Raw genomic sequence first — 18,594 nt, forward strand, 5'->3', positions numbered from 1 at the left:
AACTTCATTATACCAGACTTTAAGGCAGTAAAGAGTAAGTCCTTTAAGAGAAGGTCCTATTTTTGGGTCCCTGGTATCCAAATTGCTAAAATGTGCTTGAGCAGGAACCAAACCAAACCCCGCTGGCCTCTCCGAAGAGGAAAGCAAGCCAAAAAAAGTTCCCCTGTACGGTCAAAATTAACATAAATGCTTCATTTCTTCTCTGGTTACACGTCTTGCAGAGTTTTATTTCATCTTTTTATTTTATTAAAAGATTACAAAAACATCAAATCACACAATCACACGCCAAATGTTTGTAAAAATGGTGATCTTTATTTAAACCCAAGCTAAAATGTCACAGGATGTACAGTACAACATAGTAACAGGGCATTACTGACATGTAAATACAACTTTCAATTTCATTTCTCAAAAGGCTAAGGGGAAGTAAGTCTTTAACATTTTGAGACAATGTTAATTATCGAATATTACATCAAAGTATTGTGTACTGAAAACTACACACGTATGCACATATGCTTAGATGTACCAGAAGCCACAAAATGAAGAAGTCTTACTGTAATAAAGGGGGAGACAAAGAAAACATTCGTAGAAAACATCACAAAAAAAAAAACAAAATAAACAAAAACAAAACATTCCTAAAAGGTCCTAAAGCCTTTACATAAAAATGTCCAAACATCACAGTTACATGTGTTCAGTAGAAATATTACAAGGGCTGTTCTGGCCTGGCTCCACATGATTCTGGCAGAGCTATCTACAAAAATGTGTGCAGAACGTCTGCGCTCAGGCATACATGTCCTCACGGTCTGCGTTATAGATCTCACCCTCCTGCAGTGAGGCAAAGTTTAGGAAGTGCGAGGGCCGGTGGACTTCATGGTAGAACTCCTTGGGGTTGGCCAGCTGCAGGTCGTACTTCATGTTGGGGTCATGGCGCACACCTGTAGCAAGACAACCAAAATGGTTATTTGAACTCACCTATTCTACCAATCTGGTATGTATTCTACAACTTGGTGTCAGTGGTTTGAGCACGATGACATGCATATCTTAAATATGGAAGTCTTGCTTTAATGAGACATTGTTTATAACATTTTAAATACCGAGATACTGTGTACTAGTCTGAAGAATGAAAACGCAATTTGAATTTCCACATGGTGAGATTTTGAGCTGTGAAGCAGAACTGCACAGTAAAAATCAATCAAACTGACGGGGGGGGGCAGAGCAGAAATATCAATGTATGGCACTGATTCCTGTCACAAATGAAAACAAACTGCAGATACGACAGTTGTGGCCACACAGATTTAAACCGTTTTAAAGCAGAATCATTCAGCTCTTCTAATGAAAGTGTAAAACCAAAAGTTCATCTAATAAAAATAAAAACGATGGCTACTGACCCATGAAGTTGTAGTTCCAGGACACCTGGCCAGGCACCATGAAGAAGCCCAGGAAGCGGTCAGAGAGCAGCATCTGTACTCTTTCATAGTGGGATGGCAGGTAGCCTTTAGGGTTGTTGCCCTTGTCGGTGTTCTGCCGACCCCACTCATAGCCACTGGGTGTCAGCTTGTAGGCTGTGAGTGTGCACGAGCCTGGGGTGAAGCTGAAAACCAGAGGTAAATGCATTTAGGTACCACTCAACTGACAACCATCACTTTATTATGCGGTTATAACTGCAACACATATTTTAAAAGAACAGAGAAAAAAACACACTTTTTATGTCTGTAGCAAAATAGTTTTTCCAGAAGCAATTTCTCAGTTATCAGCTGTAAAAAGTAAGACAATTACTAATTTGACTATTGTAACGGCCTTTTTCAGTCCCAGGACACTATTTTCTAAAATCATAGTCAACAATGTCAAGTTGCTTATATGCAAAATCATAAAGCAGATTACATTTGCTATAGATTGACACGAAATTATTACAGCCTGACAGTTAAAACATACTGTACATTAATGTCTAGGATGCGTGAATTTAACCAAACATCAGTGGCTTTGCAATGTGATTTACAAACCTAAAACAAAGTCTACTTTTTGCATGTTAAAATACGTCCAGCTTTGTATCTCTGAGATAACATTCTGGCATTGAAACAACAACGACTGCGCTGGTTTCAGTCATTAAGTCAACATTTTGGCAGAAAACAAGGACACACAAATATTTGGTTTTTCAGATGTTTACTCTTTGTAAGTACAAGCCGACTATCTACTTGCAAGTCACAAGTTACTATCTGACTATGGAAAATAGTAATGACAGCAGGCAAGAAAGGGCACACTGCAGACTCAGAAACCCTGCTTTAATAGACAGACAGCAGGTGTTTTGTTATGAAACCTACCTGCAAGTGATGATGATGGTCTTCTCTCCATCCCAAGAGGGGTTGTCAGCCATGACCTTGGCATGGGTGGTGACGTCCTGTGGGGACAGCTGGGGCGACTCATTTGGCTGGGTATGGATCCAGCCTAGGGGCTCCATTTCCTGTTTAAGAAAAAGAAAAGAAGTTACAAACTGATGGGACAACAAAAAGCGCACTTTAAAACTGTTACAAAGTAGCAACAATCATAAAATGGTAAAATAAATAAATAAAAAAAAAGTCAGCTGGAACTCTTACTTTAAGGTATTCATGACCAGGCAGCTGGTTGGGTAGGTGGACAGTCTGGTGTGTCCCCCACTGGGGCACCATGACGATACAACGGATCTCCTTCACCTGGGGGTTGTCTGGTGGACTGGTGCCATACAGGTAGCCTGCAATCTGGAACAACACAGTGAACGGTCAGTATCTACAGAGGCAGTTTGTGGAAGTGAACTTTTCTTCACTTGTCAATCATCAGGTCTTGAGACAGATGACTATTTCCAATACCATACAGATCACTGTGTGAACTCTTTGAGCTACTCATCCACAAAGGAGGAAGTATTTTGAATTTGCTCGTGAATTTGCTTGTTACCAAACACCCCCCAACACAGAGAGATATTAGGCTGTCATAGGTGGCAGACTGAATCAGATTGTGTTGTGAAATAGTCTGTCTGGGATTTCCTGAGCTCTGTTCACGTTTTGTTGTCACCCTCTTGATTAGTCCAGCACACAACCTATTGTTTTAAAATTCATCTGAACCAGCCACACAATTGGACCTGAAAGAATTTTTCTTCTACAGTGTCAATATAATAGTTTTTACATGTCAAAGTAAACCGTTTCTCTATCCCCTCCATACCTGCGCTCGCAGATCTGAGATGCAGATGAACTTCTTGAGGACGTTCTTGGGCAGGATGTAGGTGTAGCCTGTCTCCTTGATGTCATCAGATGACACGTAGATATGGTTGGTTCGGAGGTGGAGGTTGGCAGCAGATATGGCCCTGACAGGTGAAGAACAAGGAACATTAAAAGCCAACTGAGGTGGAAACTCACTCACAAAAATTATGACTGCCTAGTTACCCATTTACTACAATAAACTATGATGGATATTTTTCTTTATGAATCATAAACTCATGTCTGCATACCTGACTCTCCACTCGGTCTTAGAGGAGAAGGTCTGAGTCTCGTAGTTGGAGGTGGTGGAGGTGATGATCTCGTCACCGTGCTTGTTGACAGTTCGGGTCTGTGTGGCTGTGAGCTGCGACTGCTCTTTAGTCTGCTTCTCAATCTCAGCAATTTGCTGGCGCTGCTGTGACGGAGCCGAGATCTCCATACCCAGGATGATGTCACGGATCTCAGACTGCGTCAGTGAGGCCACGTTCACACTGGATGAAGACAAGGGAGGCATTGACTACTATATGCAAGTCTGGCTTTAATCTCTTCTATTAAGTTACAGAGACACATTGTATTTATTTCAGGCTAATATTCAGTTCATGAAATAATACTTACTTGTTCTTTTTGCCGTAATCTGCCAGAATGAGATCTTTGAGTTGCACTTCCACTTTGATCCACTCCTCGTCAGTGAGCGTGGGCCAGATGTGATGGGGCTCAGTGATAGTTGTCTTGTCAGGTTTCAGGATCACCTTGGCACGGTCGTTGTTGACGTGGAGCGCTCTGAGGATCAGGATGAGTCGAGAGAAGGCCTAGAGACGGAGCAGACCACCAAACACAAACTATTTACACAGGGGAATAAGTTGATGTCACCAAATATAAATGCTTTTAGTTGGGAAATCAGCTCGGATCAGCTGAGGTATACAATACATTGATATAAATTTAATACGATCCATTTAATCCTGGTCTGGGGCTCTTGCGGGAGAGAGTGAAACTCACTGTATAAGACGAGATGGTCTTGAGCCAGTCGTCATAGAGGTTGAACAGCACCATCTGAGGCTCTGTAGCCTTCAGGATCAGGTCTCCAAACTTCTCCACCTTCAGACAGGCCTGGAAGGGCAGCTGCAACTCAGAACCTTTGATCACGATGTTGGGGAAGTCAAGCAAGTGGACCTGCGCAGAGAGAACAACGGCATTAGAACTGGAGAACATTGGAGTATGTATCCAACTTCCTTCGAGGCTTGTTATAGCAGTTATTGGAATGAAAGAGTCTCACCTCCAGAGGGTCCAGCATGCCCTTCCTGGTTACAATGATCTGTTTCGGCTGCTCCTCCACAGGGAGGGAGCGAATGAGGGCAGCCACTTCTTCAGCTGTCTTCCATTTGGCCAACTACAGAGATAAAGCAAGAATAAAGCTCGACACTCAAGTGCCAAATACGTATGGATTCACTTCAAAGTGGTAGGAAGGAGTTTGCGTGTGCCTGTGTCACTTAGTTGAGGACTATGTAGTTAAGAACTTCCTAAAATTGTTAAATAATAAAGTTGTTAAAACTCAGCAACAACTGATATCTTCACTTTGATTGCCTTCTTAACATCAACCTAATGATGATAATTACAAATGATTCAAAACTAATTAAAATAACAGTATATTGTAGTCATCCAAGTGGAACAAAACAGACCAAAAATAAAAAAGAATGATAGTAAGAGACCTTTTTCCTAAACACAATTCAAAAATAACCATAGTAAGAGAAAAAAAAATGAGGAATCAAATCACTAAACACAACAGGAAACAGAATTAATCAATACAAAAAGCAGAGCTGGTGATTGTAAAAGTAGAGCAGGGCCGTACCTGTCCTAGACGTTTCTGTCCAGCCCACACAGATGTGTGAATGATCTTGAGGAAGAGCTGGCCAGTCCTAGGGTTGAAGATGAATATAGCTCCATTGATGGGCTTCGTGGTCAAGTTACCCTCAAAGGTCTGTTGAGATAGATGAAGAATACATGTGACTAAACTCAATGGATAATTATTTTTTATATTCCTATGCAAAAGCACCATATTCAGACACTTTACAACATTAAGAAGCAGTCATTCCAAAACAAATTCTGCATTGAGCACAACGACTCTTCACTGAATTACTATTGTACTATAATGCCTATTCTCACCTTATGGATGGTGACTCTGTACACATTGGTGTCATCTACAAACCAGATGATCTGGTTGGAGAAGAGTTCACCATAGTTCTGTGAGGACAGGTAGGGCTCAGTTGGCTCGGAGGAGTACAGCTGCAGACCTTTGCGGATGCGCTCCCTGAGCACATACAGGGCAGGGTTGGCCTTCATGATCTTGGCCATGGCTTGCTGGATCAGAGGCTTGCTTCCAGGGAACCAGTTACCATAACCACTATGGAGGAGATAAAATGACAGAATTAAATACTAACAAGATTGTTTTTTCTTCTATATTTCCTCTGTCTATATGCAGAGAAAAACACTTGAGGGACGTCAGAGTACATCTAACCAACAGCACCATTTGAGCTGATGTGACTTACTGTTGCAGAAAGTTACATTCATGTAGAACAAGTTGGGAAGCTAGTGTGAAGACTTCAAAGGCTACTACAGAACATACTTGTTGACATGAACAAGTGGATGCCAAAATCCAGGCAAAGATGTCAACCACCAAACAATGCTACTTTATTACCTATCACTTGTATCACTGTTAATTTGATCACATAATTAAGCAAAAATAATATGGTACCCTATTTTTATGTTTCATTAGCTAATATCTGCCATCACACGGGCCATGTAGACATGCTTGTAACAATCCTAACCTGTGGAGGTTGTAAGCCAGGTCGATAGCAATGAGCACCCCGGTGGGGGAGGGGTAGATACTCATGTTGTCGGTGGTGTAGTCCAGGAACTTGGCCCTGGCATAGCGCTCAATGTCATGCGAGTCATAGTCACCCCAGCGCAGCTGAATGTCGATCCAGTATTTCTGTGTGGTGGTGCTGTCCATCACGTCCCTGTATGAGGAGTTGCACATTTTAATTTATAGAAGACTAGATAAAAGGACCTTTAAAATGCTTCAATGATGAGTTTACAAAACCCATTAATGTCTTCAGAGCAACTAGTCTAACTTGAATTTATTCAGTGTAGTCATGTAAATATAACTTCAAAAGTCATACTTGGAGTCAGCAAGCAGAGATGGTCGAGAGACGTTCCACTTGTATGATGCAAAAAGGAGGATGTCTGCACAGGATGAGTTCATCTTGTACGACTTCCTGGGGTGGATGGTCTCCTTCTGCACTGTCTCAATCTCGAGAGCATCCAGCTCCTGATCAAACACCTGAAAACAAAACATAGGAAAAGTCATTATCATTCAGGGAAGTCAATAATAAAGCAGGTAAAAAGACACTTTAAGAACAAACCTCAGCTTGCTATATTTCTGCTGAGTAAAAAGCTAGTCCATAACAAAAGGTTAAAAAAAAAAATATTAAAAAACCTACCTGACAGAGATCCATGACAATGCTCTCGTGAATCTTCTGCCACAAGTGAGCCCTGAAGATCTGAATGAGGGAGATCTTCAGTGTGGGGATCTTGCCGTGCATAAAGATTCCTGTCAGGTCAAGTTGCACCTGGAAACCCACGTACACCTAAAGACAGGAGGAAGAAAAAAGTAGACCAAGAAATGTTTAAACCATTTAGACAGTTTTCCCATTCCTGACTTTTTCTTGTACAGGAATATAAAAATCAATCGATCTGGGAAAAGATGCATTTACAAATGGTGGTTGTACTGACATTGGCTCTGTTGATGGTGGGTGACCACCAAAGTGTGAAGCGACGGTTGGGGATTTGGTTCAGACCAGACCTCTGGGCATTGGTCAGCTTCTTCCATTTCATGGACTCTTCAAAGCCACTGGCCTTTTCCCTATGAAGTCCAGAAATAGAGACAATTGATGCTTTTTTAAAAATTAAGGAATTAAATGTAAAACAAATCCACAACTTCAAAAAGCAGTTCCAAAAGAAGTAAACACAGTAAAATAGAAACCAAACATACAAAGTGTATTGGTTACGCTTTTTTCTTTTCATTTAGCCAGTAACAGAGAACAAGGTTGAAGTACTTTTTCTTCTTTGAGTGTTGTTTGAGCCCTAAAATGACCAAACTCTCACCAGAAAAGACCCTCCCAGGTGGGGAAATAAGTGCCTTTGAAGAGTGTGTGTTCCAGGATGCCCTCCACACCGCCCAGAGCCTGGATCATGTCTGTGCGGTAATTGTTCAGGTTCCACAGTTTGCCATCGTGCCTCTGGTGGGTCCACCAGAACGGATTCTGCTTCAGCACCTGCACACAATCAAGACAGAGACATCAATAGATATATGCATGTTGGTGTCAATTGCAAAATGTTAAATGCAACATTTTAGTATATCAACATACAAATGTCAGTATGTTAACATCCAGATTGTAAGCATTTTTATACAATAATGTTAGAATGAAACTCAAAACAACTGATCCCTGGTACATCTGGGGCTGAAAAAGTACAGCTAATTTTATTTTGCTAAAATCCTGTGACGTCCTTTGGCCCAAAACTCAGGCCAAACTTCACACTGTTTTGCTCTGTAAAATCCTCAAGGGGTCTCAAAGGGTCACAAGCAAGGCTTTAGACTTTTTATCTTCTTGGGTTAGGCTGAAGAATATCTGAATTATTAGATAAGATGCTCTTAATAATCATAAGGTACAAATCATTTAATTTCAAGATACTTTTGCCCATCAACATATCAGTAGTGTCGTCATCATACCTGGTACTGTTTGAAATCTGTCCTGACTCTCCAGCCTTTGTCATAAGCCAGTGTGTGTCTGTCCTTCTGGAAAAGTGTGTTGATTCGGGGGATTCCTCTGTCCCATGAGTCCTCCAAATCTTCCAAAGTGAGACGCCTGACACACAGAAAACCAAATTAACAGTTAAACCAAATACTATTAGACCAGTGTAGGACAGCAGATCCTATAAATCCTAGTTCTTTGTAAAAGTCTCCAACAAATGTTATCATTGACAATCTGATCTGATTAAGAACCTGTTCTGGGCGATGGCCTCCTGTCTTTTGAGGGCGTACTCGGCCCAAACTCTCTGGGAGTCGATGAACTCGCTCTCCCACGGCTGAATGTAACGATACAGATTAGGAATCAGCTGGTCTTCTTCATGGCTCATTCCAGACCTGAAGTGGGTGATACCCACGTCTGTCTGCTTGGACCACCTGGTGGAGAGGGAGAGGAGTTAAAGCCCAGTTTGCTAAATTAATTTACAGACAAGAGATCAAAACAACAACAGACTGCATGCTGACTTACCGCAGGTCTGATTGTGGAATAAGCACGTGGCCCATGGACAGCATGCCAAGGCCACCCAACTCTTTGGGAGTGTAGAAGACTACGGGAGGGAAGCGGCTAGGCATTTTGGAGTTAAGGCCGATCTTGATACGTGTCTGGATCTTGTTCTCGCACTTCACCAGCAGGTCCAGGAGCTCCTGGGTATTGACCACAGCCTCACGGAAGTATGTCATCAGACCGATCAGAGCCGTGTTCCATTTGTTCACAATCTGGAGGTAAAGACGGGACATACTTAAGTATTCTGACATGGTAATTATTCCCACTGTTACTTTTAATTTTTTAACATTACATGCTACTGCTCTAGTTTTTTGGGAGAAGGTTGTCTTCTGACCTTGGTGAATGTGGTGGATCCAGAGGCCATCAGGATCTGACGCACTCTGTTGTGGAAGCGCTGCATCGATTCATCATCCACACGCAAGAAGCACTGCGCTGTCCTCTCTTTGGTTACCTACACATGCAAATACAATATGAGAACTTAAAACAGGAATATGACTATGACCATTTGAAGAAAGATTATAAGATACAAGTGTCAGTACTGTAATGAGATACATATCCACTATTAGTAGTCGCAAACTGTCATAAGGTAAGTCGTTGCTCATTTTGGCCATCCATTCCTCACCTCGTTTTGCAGGTTCCACACACCATCCTTGTGAGTAAACTCCTCATAGCTGGTGCGGCACTTAGGCAAGATGCGGCACTCAAAGCCGCACATGTTGAAGAGCAGGTTGGGGTTGTCTTTGCTGTAGACGGAGACAAAGCTGTTCTCCCACTGGACAGTGGTCACCGATCTGGGCAGGCGGTTCTTGATGTCCCAGAACACAGCACGTCCACTGGGAAGAGTAATATTAGAAAGGTTTTGGCTATTTGTCTCTAGTAAAATAAGTATAATGTTCAACATAGAATAAGATTTAATAATACAAATACTACTAGTTTAAGAGTCAAAATCTTAAAGTGGAACTCACAGGTTGACATCATGCTTCATCAGTCTCATGCGGGCATCGCGGGGCCAGCACTTCTTGTTGTTATAACCCACGATGTTCTCATTGTTGGGGTCTGGGTGCTCCGTTAGGTACCTCTGAATTAGATCCCTAGCCTCGTCAGCAGAGAACCTGGTGAACCCATGAAAAAGCCACGACTTAAAATTTATCATGAGCAAAAACCTCCTTTTTCACTCCTGTTCACAAATCTGTACTGTTTGGCAGGCAAGGTAGAAGCCATGCATAGACTGTAACCGAGATTTAATACATTTAAAATAAGAGCGATATTTCTAAAAGTCATGTTAAGAATGTCTGTCATTTATCATTTTGGTGATTCAATCCCACCTGAAGAAGATGTGGATGCGGTCGATGTAGCGGCAGTACAGTCGGATTGGGTGGGCGCTCTCTGTGGCTGTGTCTTGGAAGCTGAGGAAGTCATTGGGCATCTGAGGTGGGCCGGCCATCTCGCTGGCACGGTGCAGGCCCAGCACCAGCAGGTCCATCACCAGACCGTAGTACTGTACAATGAATGAAGCAAACTGGAGCCCCCTGATGATGCCATAGGAGTTGGTGTGGTTCATATCCTAGATAGACAAGAGACAAAGATGAAAACATTTAGATCAAATACCAGTAAAAACTTAACATGCATCAAAATGGGAAGCAAGTTCTTAAACAGTAACTCAGTGGTACATAAAATCAAGTATGTCTATATGTCTGAACTAGAAATTACTTATGAGAGTTATGAGGAATAATCTATAAAGATTATACAGGAATAAATCCAATCTAAGATGAATGAATGCGTTTACCTTGTAGTTAATGACCACGTTGTTCTTGGCCGTCATGTAATCAGCGATGTTGTGGTCAACAATAAGACGCAGCAGCCTGTTAAGCAGAGTCAGATCAATCTTCTCATACATCTTCTCATAGCGGGACTCCAGCATCACGTTGCACTCTCCCTCCGCAGTCTCCCACACATCCTGCAAGTTGTTGATGCCTGAGGAGAATTAACAAATAGCCTTCAGATAATGTTTGGCCTTGAGTCCTGCTAACATAACGGGAGTTATCAGATGGGATGCATGTTATTCTAAACTAAATGCCTATAAAAAGGTATTACATAATATGGTCAGACTCTCATGCAGTAACCCTCTATTATTGGTTCTTTTGCATAATAACAAGCCCGAGCAGAGCCTGACCTTGGCACCACTTGTAGACCAGCAGCGGTGGTGGTTCAGTGTCAGCAGGTTTGATCCAGGGTGGGAATAGGCGTCTCTTGTCTGCCTCGTACCACAGGTACTGGTCCAGGTAGGCATCAGTGATCTTCTCCAGGGGCTCTACATCATACACGGGCACCAGATGACTGTACAAGTCCATGAACTCGATACCAACCTGCAAAAGAAGTAGTAGTTCTGACACTGACAGGAAACTAATATGATGCGTAAGAAATAGCAACATTCAAGAAAATTCAAGGCTATGTCAGTCAGCTTATAGCAATCCGTTCCTGCACATTCCTGTGAATAAATTATTTTGATGTCTCCTGTGACTTTTTACACCCAAATACTGTAACATTTTTTCCCCCCTCTATCTTAGGTGTACATCTGTATTGTTTGTAAATTGACCTGTAGAATATCTGTAGAAGATATAAGAAAAATACTTTCAACCTATGCTTTGCCCTTAAAATACCATATGATGTTTGACAGCAGAAACTTCACTGTTAACTGTGAGTGAAATTTTTTGTGTGGCTTTTTTGCCTGTATTTGATAGTACAGTCGAGAGAGACAGAGAGAGCAGCAACCCAGGCTGTGAGCTTGATTCGAACCCTGGCCGCTGCGGTAAGGACTCAGCCTTGGTGCATAGGTTGCGTGCCCTACTAGGTGAGCTACTGGGCTACCCTGTGAATGACATTTTCAAAAAAATAATTGCAGGTCTCGGTCCTGACCTCTTTGAAGGCTCTCTGGGTGAGCAGGTGACGTTTGATCCTGGACAAGGCCTCGTGAGGGTTGTCATAAGCCTGCTCAATCAGCCCCAGCTCCTCCCTCTGACTCTGGTTCAGTCGAGACTTCACACTAGGGGATACAGAGACATGAACAAATGATGTAGAAAAAAAGTTGTTTTGCCTGGTGTGAATAAACATTTGCTGATGAAGTTGGTCATGTTGAAACTGTGTTTACCTGTACGCCTCCTTGAGCCTCTCCAAGGCAAGGATGAGCAGCTTGGTGTCATGTTTGTAGGACAGTGGAGGGAAAGGGATGGGCGAGAACCGCCGACTCTCCAGCCAGTGAACCGTGGTGGTGTAAATGGCTACCGCCTCTTCAGCTGTGATGTAGGGGCCATCCTGCAGGCAGAACATACACACTTCATCAAAAATACGGCAAAATGCGAGGAATATAGAGATGTAACGGCACTAAATTTTTGTGATTTAGTGTTCATGTATTAAGTTGTCATTAGCAAATACAGATGTGGGCAATTAGAACAGCTTAATGTAAAGAAAAGTGTAAATGTTCAATCATAGTATAAATGATCAGAAGCCATGTCTGAATGGCGACGGGCCAACTGCAGCTGCAGCCAATGATAAAAAAAATAGCCACCACTCATTTCAATATTCCTCCAGTTCTTACGCACAAGCAAGCAGACCAATGCAAGTGCGCCTTTGTAAGAGGACTTCATTCAAAACTCTATTACATTATATTTATCTTTCTTCATGTGCCAAAGGCAGCACGTTGACACTCATTAGGTTATTAGGAAATATAGATGTGGACAGTTACTTTAAGGTCACTGACCAAAAGGCACTGAAATATGACTACAGTTTATAAATACTGACAGTGCAAAAAACTGAACAAATACAGCGTTTTATTCAATGGAAAGGGCCTCAATATTTCCTTTTTGGAGTTTTTTTTTTTTTTTTTTTTAACCTTCAGGTAGTTGTGCTGTCTCTCCTGCTCAGCTTTCAGGTACAGACGGGTCAGTCTCCCCAGGTTCTTCTTGCACACAGTCTTATCCACAGTGGCTCCACGACGGATTCGCTCACGGTTGTAGTGGGCAGTGTTGGTCCACCAGTCAGCTTTAGCCTTCACGTAGCGCAGGATCATGTTCTCAATGGGAGTGGGCAGGCCCGGCACCTGTAAGGATGGGAAAAACAAACAAAAAAACAAAAAAAAACAAATTAAGAATCAATATTTCATTCATTCTTACTCATCTTAAAGTGGCAAACATGTTTTGAACCACTGTTATATGCAGTTTGTTTTTATCCTCTCATTGTGAACTTGCTGTAAGCAGTCTAAGTGACATAACACTTGAACTGACTCGCTATTTAGGCAACATTTTACTTGACAAATCCAAAATTCAAACGGAGCAGTGCTTTAAGGATTCTGTGATTAACCCTTGTCTTTTAATAACAGACCATACCCTCTCCCACATTGTCACAGTGGAAGTGATCTCTGTAATGCACTGACCTTCCAGGGGATGTTGGCCTTCCAGCACCTCCAGGACTCACTGAGGTGCTGCAGGATGGTTCTGGCCTTGTTCTGTTTGATGCCCTCAGGCATCATGTCCAAGATGTCATGCATCACAGCAGCACGCAACTCCAGGTCAAAATGAGACTCCACACGCTGTTTGGTCACCGTCTTGGCTACGCCCTTGGAGTGACGTCCTGTTGGGGCAATCGAAAACAGATGTTGCTTAAAAAGTATAGTTCCTGCTGACGCATACATCTGTGCATCATACCATTTTGTTGCTGAAATGATAGTGGCCACCACAAAAAGATGTTAAGGTGTATACATACCTTCAAATTGCCTGGCCAGCAGATTCCCCAGCCACCTCTCCAACAGCGGAGTGATCCCCCTCATGAAGAACAGCCACACTCTCCAGCCAGGAGCCCAGAAGCCACAACCTGGACCCTTGCCCACAGGACCCTGAAAAAAAAAAAAAAAATAAAAAAAAAAATCCCACAACAAATCTAAATTAAATCTATTTAGGTGCCAAGATGGTGTGTCGTTCTGCAGCATTTTGTGTAGTTTGTGGGAAATGAACACATCCTTTCTATGGACACTGAACACAATGTCTTATACACAAACAGTTATCAGATCAAATTACTTACAGTGTTGAACCGGTAGTAGATGAGATGTTTCAGATCTTTGCACATCCGGATTTGTCTCATCAACTTGTACTTGTAGCGGTACATGCCTGTCAGCTGACCCACATGAGCGAAGATGTACTGCAGCCCATCAGACAACTACAATACAGAAGCAAAATTTTGGGATTAATCAAATGTGAAATCACTGTCAAATAATCTTAAAAACCACTTTGAACTAATGAACTAACGTTAAAACATAACTACCACTGAAACCAATACAAAAAAAAAAAAAAAAACTGTTTTCCTGTGGCGTGTAAGGTTGATGAAATTACACTTCCAGAAGGAAAAGGGAAGAATGTAGGTGCTGTGCAAAATTTGTTGCTGAACTAACCTGGAAAGCATCAACATTTCCCAGTCTGTACTGCACGTGACTGTCCACCACCAGCTTGCTGAGACGCAACACCTCTCTACACAGGTGAAAGGCATTGCCGAATCGGGACTTCTTTCGTTCCTGGGGGACAGAAACAAGAACAGAGTTGTGGGTCAACACTGGTGAAAATAGTACAGAGTGCTCTTGGCACCAGAATACAGCAAGACATTTTTTAACAATAAAAACACAGTAAACCACATTTTAGCTTTGCAGAAAATGTGGATTAACTAAATTTGGAACTTCAGATTTTAAGTCTTTTTGTGCATAATGCCAACAAAAGGATAATGGGAATATTTTAAGTTCAGTGCAACATTTAACCTATATTTTATTGTTAATTTACACACAATACAATATCAAAGGATTTAAACAAGTGTATCTGCCCTGGAGATTGTACCTTTGTGGTCAGTGTCTTGACAGGCTTCAGATTGAAATTGTAGTCGAGATGCAGGTAGTTGAGGTTCTTACGGTGGATAAGCAGATTGAGCATGTTGTAGCCCTGTCTGCATACCTGCAGACCCACCTCCACCCAGTCCAGCTTGGTGGACTGAAAGAACTTTGTTGCCTTGAAGGAGCGGAACAGATACCTGAAAGACAACAGAGGGAAAATCTTTACGGAAAAAACTGATTGATGAGCAAAACACAGCTTCAATTAGAAAGATGGGTTAACAGGAAATCAAAAGGAAGTGTCAAACGATGCTCACCTCTTCTTCTGGGCCTTGGGTGGTCTGTGTTTGAGAGCATTGAGCACATAGTACTTGAGCAGTTTCTGGTATGACACACGCACTTTTACTGGCTGTCCTGCAGGGCAGTGCTCACGGTACCTGTAGAATAATTTAACACCTACCATTAAGAATTTCTCAAAAATTATCATTTTAAATCTGAATAAGATGAACAACAATTTTCCACAAAGCTGACCTATCTGTTTTCAATCAGTAAATTATAATGCATTTAGTCTTGTTCCAACATGTTGATAGTTAGCTCACCAGTTCTTGATCAGGGGGATGTCAATGGCACGCCTTGTGCGTCCAGATCGGAGGTTGAAGGGTCTTGGTGCCCACAGCAGAGCAATGCCATTGGCTGTGTTGTCTGTGTAGAGTGGCGTCTCCTTGAGGAAGGGCTCCACATACTCAGGCAGCTCAAACTCCTCATCATCATCAGGCAGAGGCTCCTGACTCTGAACGGGTTCAGGAAATTACAATAAGAATTTAAGAGTGACTTAAAGAATACAGACTTGTAGACAGAACAGTTAAATGTAAAGAAAAGGGATCTCATTCATTTCCATTTCTGCTGGAGTTTTACTCCAAATCAATTTAAACTCTAACCTTTAAATAATTAGAAACGATATCTGAATTCAAAACTTCACAGGTGGTTTGTTGTCAGGGAATTACATTCATCTTTTCACTTTTTACATTCATCTTTAGAAGATGGATAAACAGCCACAATCATCCACACTTACCTTGACAGAGTGTCTGTGTGAAATGGGGTTGATCAGCGGGTCGAAGTAAAACGCTGGGAGATCTGGATCCTCTGTCTTGATAAACACCACATTGGGTGTATGATACCTGCAGGGGTAAAGTCATGAGTATCTACTTGTTTCATACAGCCAATGTTAACATTTTTCTCTTTAATTAATTTGAATTACTTTTCAATGCAAACGACAACCTTAAGAAATAACATTCATTAATGTCTTACCAGGTGAGGTGGACATGGTGCGGCAAGTTGTTGTACAGGTAGGGGAAGGCGATTTTGTACTCTGTCCTGATAGGCTGTCGGATGATGATCTTGTTGATGTCGTTGAACTCATTCCAGTCTTCATCCCTGCGGGAGAAGCAGACCGATCAGCTAAGGCACAAATCATTTAGCATCTATTCTTACTTGATGTTTTGTTTGGGATAAAACAGGATTACAGTTCAAGCAATTAACAAGAAACATGCATATTCTAAAAGCAAAATGAAGACAAGTCTCACAAACATGTTTATATTTATGAGCATACAAGTGGTGTTCACTGCAGGTGGCCTCCACACTCAGTAAAACTAACAGTGAAAAGTCTGTAGGTCTATCATGTGTTAAAAGGCAGGAGGTCCTTACTGGAGGTTGATGTCCCTGACCAGTGGCTCAAACTTCGGTCCCCCAGGGATGGCCATATTTAAGGCCTTGGAAGTGAAGAACGCTTTGAGATCAAATAGATAAAAGTAATTGAAATCCACCAGGTCCGTCAACAGCTGATTGGCCAGGCGGTACAGTGTGGACATCATGGGCAGTGTGAACTGCCAGCGACGGTAGGTGGTGCCATTCACAAACCTGAAGAGGGCACAAATGAATATTTTTTGTTCGATTTTGCTAACTATACATCAACTGAATATGTAAAACTTAAAATGTTGTCTTTAAACAGCGACTGCTTACTTGGCAGTGTCTTTGAGGGGCTGGTGCTCATAGAACCACTCCACAACTGAACCGTCCTCCTCAGAGTCCAGCTCCATCTGTATTGCCTCCAGTGGTTCCACATCAAGGATGTTGTCAGCGTAGTCGAGCGGCGGCTCCTCATCATCAAATGGTGGAAAGCGCATCCGCTTGAAGTGCCGACGATCACGCTTCTCACGACGCATCATGATCCACATGGTGCTAGGAGGAGGATAAGGGACACCAATGATTATAATATTTTAGGAATACAAATGAGCACAATGCACTTGATGAGCATTTCTCAGGTGTTAAAGTGCCATGTACTACAAACATGATAACATAATAGTACAGCATGGAGTACTTAACATCATCCAACAACACACTCTCTCTCTTACCCCCACTGGGCGATGTAGACTGGCTCTATGACCCAGGGGATTTCATTTACAAAGGAAATAGCTCCAGTTATGTGGTAGAGGACAGGCACATCTCGGATCTGTTCCCAGGGCATAGGCATGTTTTCCAGCAGCTTCAACACTGCATGGGGCATGTACTTGAGGGCACTGTTCAATAAAAAGAAAGATATAGAATGAGCTAAGGCAGCGTGTACAGTGATGTATCTTCTTAACCACTGAGCAAACAAGAAAATGACTACTGTATGAGTCATTCTTACCCGAGGTACACCCGCTTGTCGTGGCGAAACTTTCTATTGGTCATGTCTCCATGGTCCCTGATGATCTTGCGGACATGCTCGGGTGGCATGTCTTCCTTCTGAGCATCCACAAAGCCAAACTTTCTCTTTTCTGAGTAGCGCTTTGCCTGCAAGTGCTGCCATTTTCTTGCTGTAGAGTTGACGAACATTTGAAGTCAAAATGAATCAAGTCCATTTGTGAAATAACATTGTAGATTTGATCACACTGTATATGTGCTGCACTGGGTGAAAGCCAACATACCTTTCTCTTGCAGTTTTTCCTCAGACATGTAGTCCGGGACAGGCGCAGGAGGGGGTACACCTGGTGGCATCCCTGCAGGGACCCCTCTGTAGGGGAAGGTAGCTGCCATGGTGCCTCACTACTGAAAACAAAAACACCAAACAAAGAATTCAAATTAGCCTAAGTGTTGAATGTGGGGTTACAAGTCAAAACAGAAAAAATAAATTTACATTACACTTATAAAAGTCAAATTGATTGGAGCGCTCTAACAATTCGTAGGTTATTCGCCAAAATGTCACGTTATACACAAAAACTCTACAAAGCATGCGGAGTTTGAGAACTCGCTATAGATTAAATTGAAATTAATGCTGTTTATTCGACATAGACCAGTACTCGTCTGTTGGTACTACAGAAAATATAACACATTGACTTGGGAGCATTATGTTATCCTTACCACATCGATAGTTAACTAGCGGTTAGCTAGCTAGCTTAACAACATGGCTTCCCCTACGGCACAAACTGTAACGTTACGCGCAACAACGGCAGACTTGACTCACTACCCGTTCGGCAAACTTTACAGTATAAAATAAAATTAATGTGTTCTTTACAATAAATTACACGCAAAGTTTGCAAAACGGCAAGTCGACGTTGGCACTCTAACTTAGTTGTTAATTAGGCCAAGCGTGGATGAAGCGGTAAGCTAGCCAACTGCTAAAACTAGCACAGCAGCTAACAAGTGACTGTTAGCTAAGGAACAAAAACGAAAATGCTTGCAAAACCACACACCTCGCTACCTTCACTCCCAGGGTAATTTATTAACGTTGAAAACAGCCTTGTTCCACACACAATCAGCTACCACCACATTTCTCTTTCCAGACTGTATTGTCCTTTTTCCGATTCACTGTTGTGTTGATTTGTCTTCATAAAACTGCATCACGCACGACGAACGACGGCGGCCACACGATGAACGCAGTTCAGTGGAAATCACAGACACCAGGTACGCCGGATACTAGTATTTCTTTCCACCAAACAGTGAGGGCTCTACGTCGAAAGATACGCAAACGTTGGACAAGCGCAATTTTGCAAATACCCGGATGGTCCCGTTTCCGGCGCACTACTGCCCTCTGCAGTGTTGGGTCATTCACTGGGTGTTTACTGGCCTCAAAGTACTTTATAAGGAACTGTTCTACCACTGTCTA

At 42.3% G+C, this 18,594-nt stretch overlaps 1 protein-coding gene across 3 annotated transcripts; it reads right to left on the reverse strand.

Moving 5' to 3' along the window:
• Positions 1-290: 290 nt before the first annotated feature.
• prpf8 (pre-mRNA processing factor 8) lies at positions 291-18,460 on the reverse strand. 3 transcript variants are annotated; one of them, XM_044203502.1, is made up of 43 exons: positions 18,182-18,460; positions 17,417-17,534; positions 17,137-17,305; positions 16,862-17,026; positions 16,470-16,688; positions 16,155-16,367; positions 15,759-15,884; positions 15,523-15,628; positions 15,050-15,240; positions 14,768-14,887; positions 14,461-14,650; positions 14,028-14,147; positions 13,661-13,795; positions 13,346-13,475; positions 13,017-13,213; positions 12,477-12,683; positions 11,736-11,899; positions 11,504-11,630; positions 10,761-10,953; positions 10,374-10,561; positions 9,913-10,151; positions 9,553-9,699; positions 9,210-9,420; positions 8,922-9,038; positions 8,552-8,799; positions 8,281-8,460; positions 8,008-8,143; positions 7,383-7,552; positions 7,011-7,140; positions 6,719-6,865; positions 6,398-6,558; positions 6,044-6,235; positions 5,382-5,619; positions 5,068-5,196; positions 4,495-4,608; positions 4,218-4,391; positions 3,837-4,030; positions 3,473-3,712; positions 3,187-3,328; positions 2,589-2,729; positions 2,316-2,455; positions 1,386-1,588; positions 291-932 (listed from the first exon to the last, which is right to left on the reverse strand). In XM_044203502.1, exons 2-43 carry the CDS (start codon positions 17,523-17,525, stop codon positions 778-780), a joined length of 7,017 nt encoding a protein of 2,338 aa, XP_044059437.1. In that variant the 5' UTR covers positions 17,526-17,534; positions 18,182-18,460; the 3' UTR covers positions 291-777. The 3 variants fall into 3 exon arrangements, with proteins under 3 accessions (XP_044059437.1, XP_044059436.1, XP_044059438.1); XM_044203501.1 differs by having other exon boundaries at positions 17,417-17,537; positions 18,182-18,459; XM_044203503.1 differs by lacking the exon at positions 18,182-18,460 and adding an exon at positions 17,850-17,994 and having other exon boundaries at positions 17,417-17,537.
• Positions 18,461-18,594: the final 134 nt, after the last annotated feature.

Source organism: Siniperca chuatsi, linkage group LG7 (assembly GCF_020085105.1).
Source record: "Siniperca chuatsi isolate FFG_IHB_CAS linkage group LG7, ASM2008510v1, whole genome shotgun sequence".
NCBI classification, from domain to species: domain Eukaryota; kingdom Metazoa; phylum Chordata; class Actinopteri; order Centrarchiformes; family Sinipercidae; genus Siniperca; species Siniperca chuatsi.

Excerpts from the sequence above, each read along its gene's own strand:
- prpf8 (XM_044203502.1), bottom strand. The coding sequence starts at position 17,525 with ATGGCAGCTACCTTCCCCTACAGAGGGGTCCCTGCAGGGATGCCACCA. Across the intron at positions 13,214-13,345 it reads GCTGGCCAGGCAATTTGAAG|GACGTCACTCCAAGGGCGTA; the intron begins GTATGTATACAC and ends TTGCCCCAACAG. Across the intron at positions 11,631-11,735 it reads AGGCTCAAGGAGGCGTACAG|TGTGAAGTCTCGACTGAACC; the intron begins GTAAACACAGTT and ends TGTATCCCCTAG.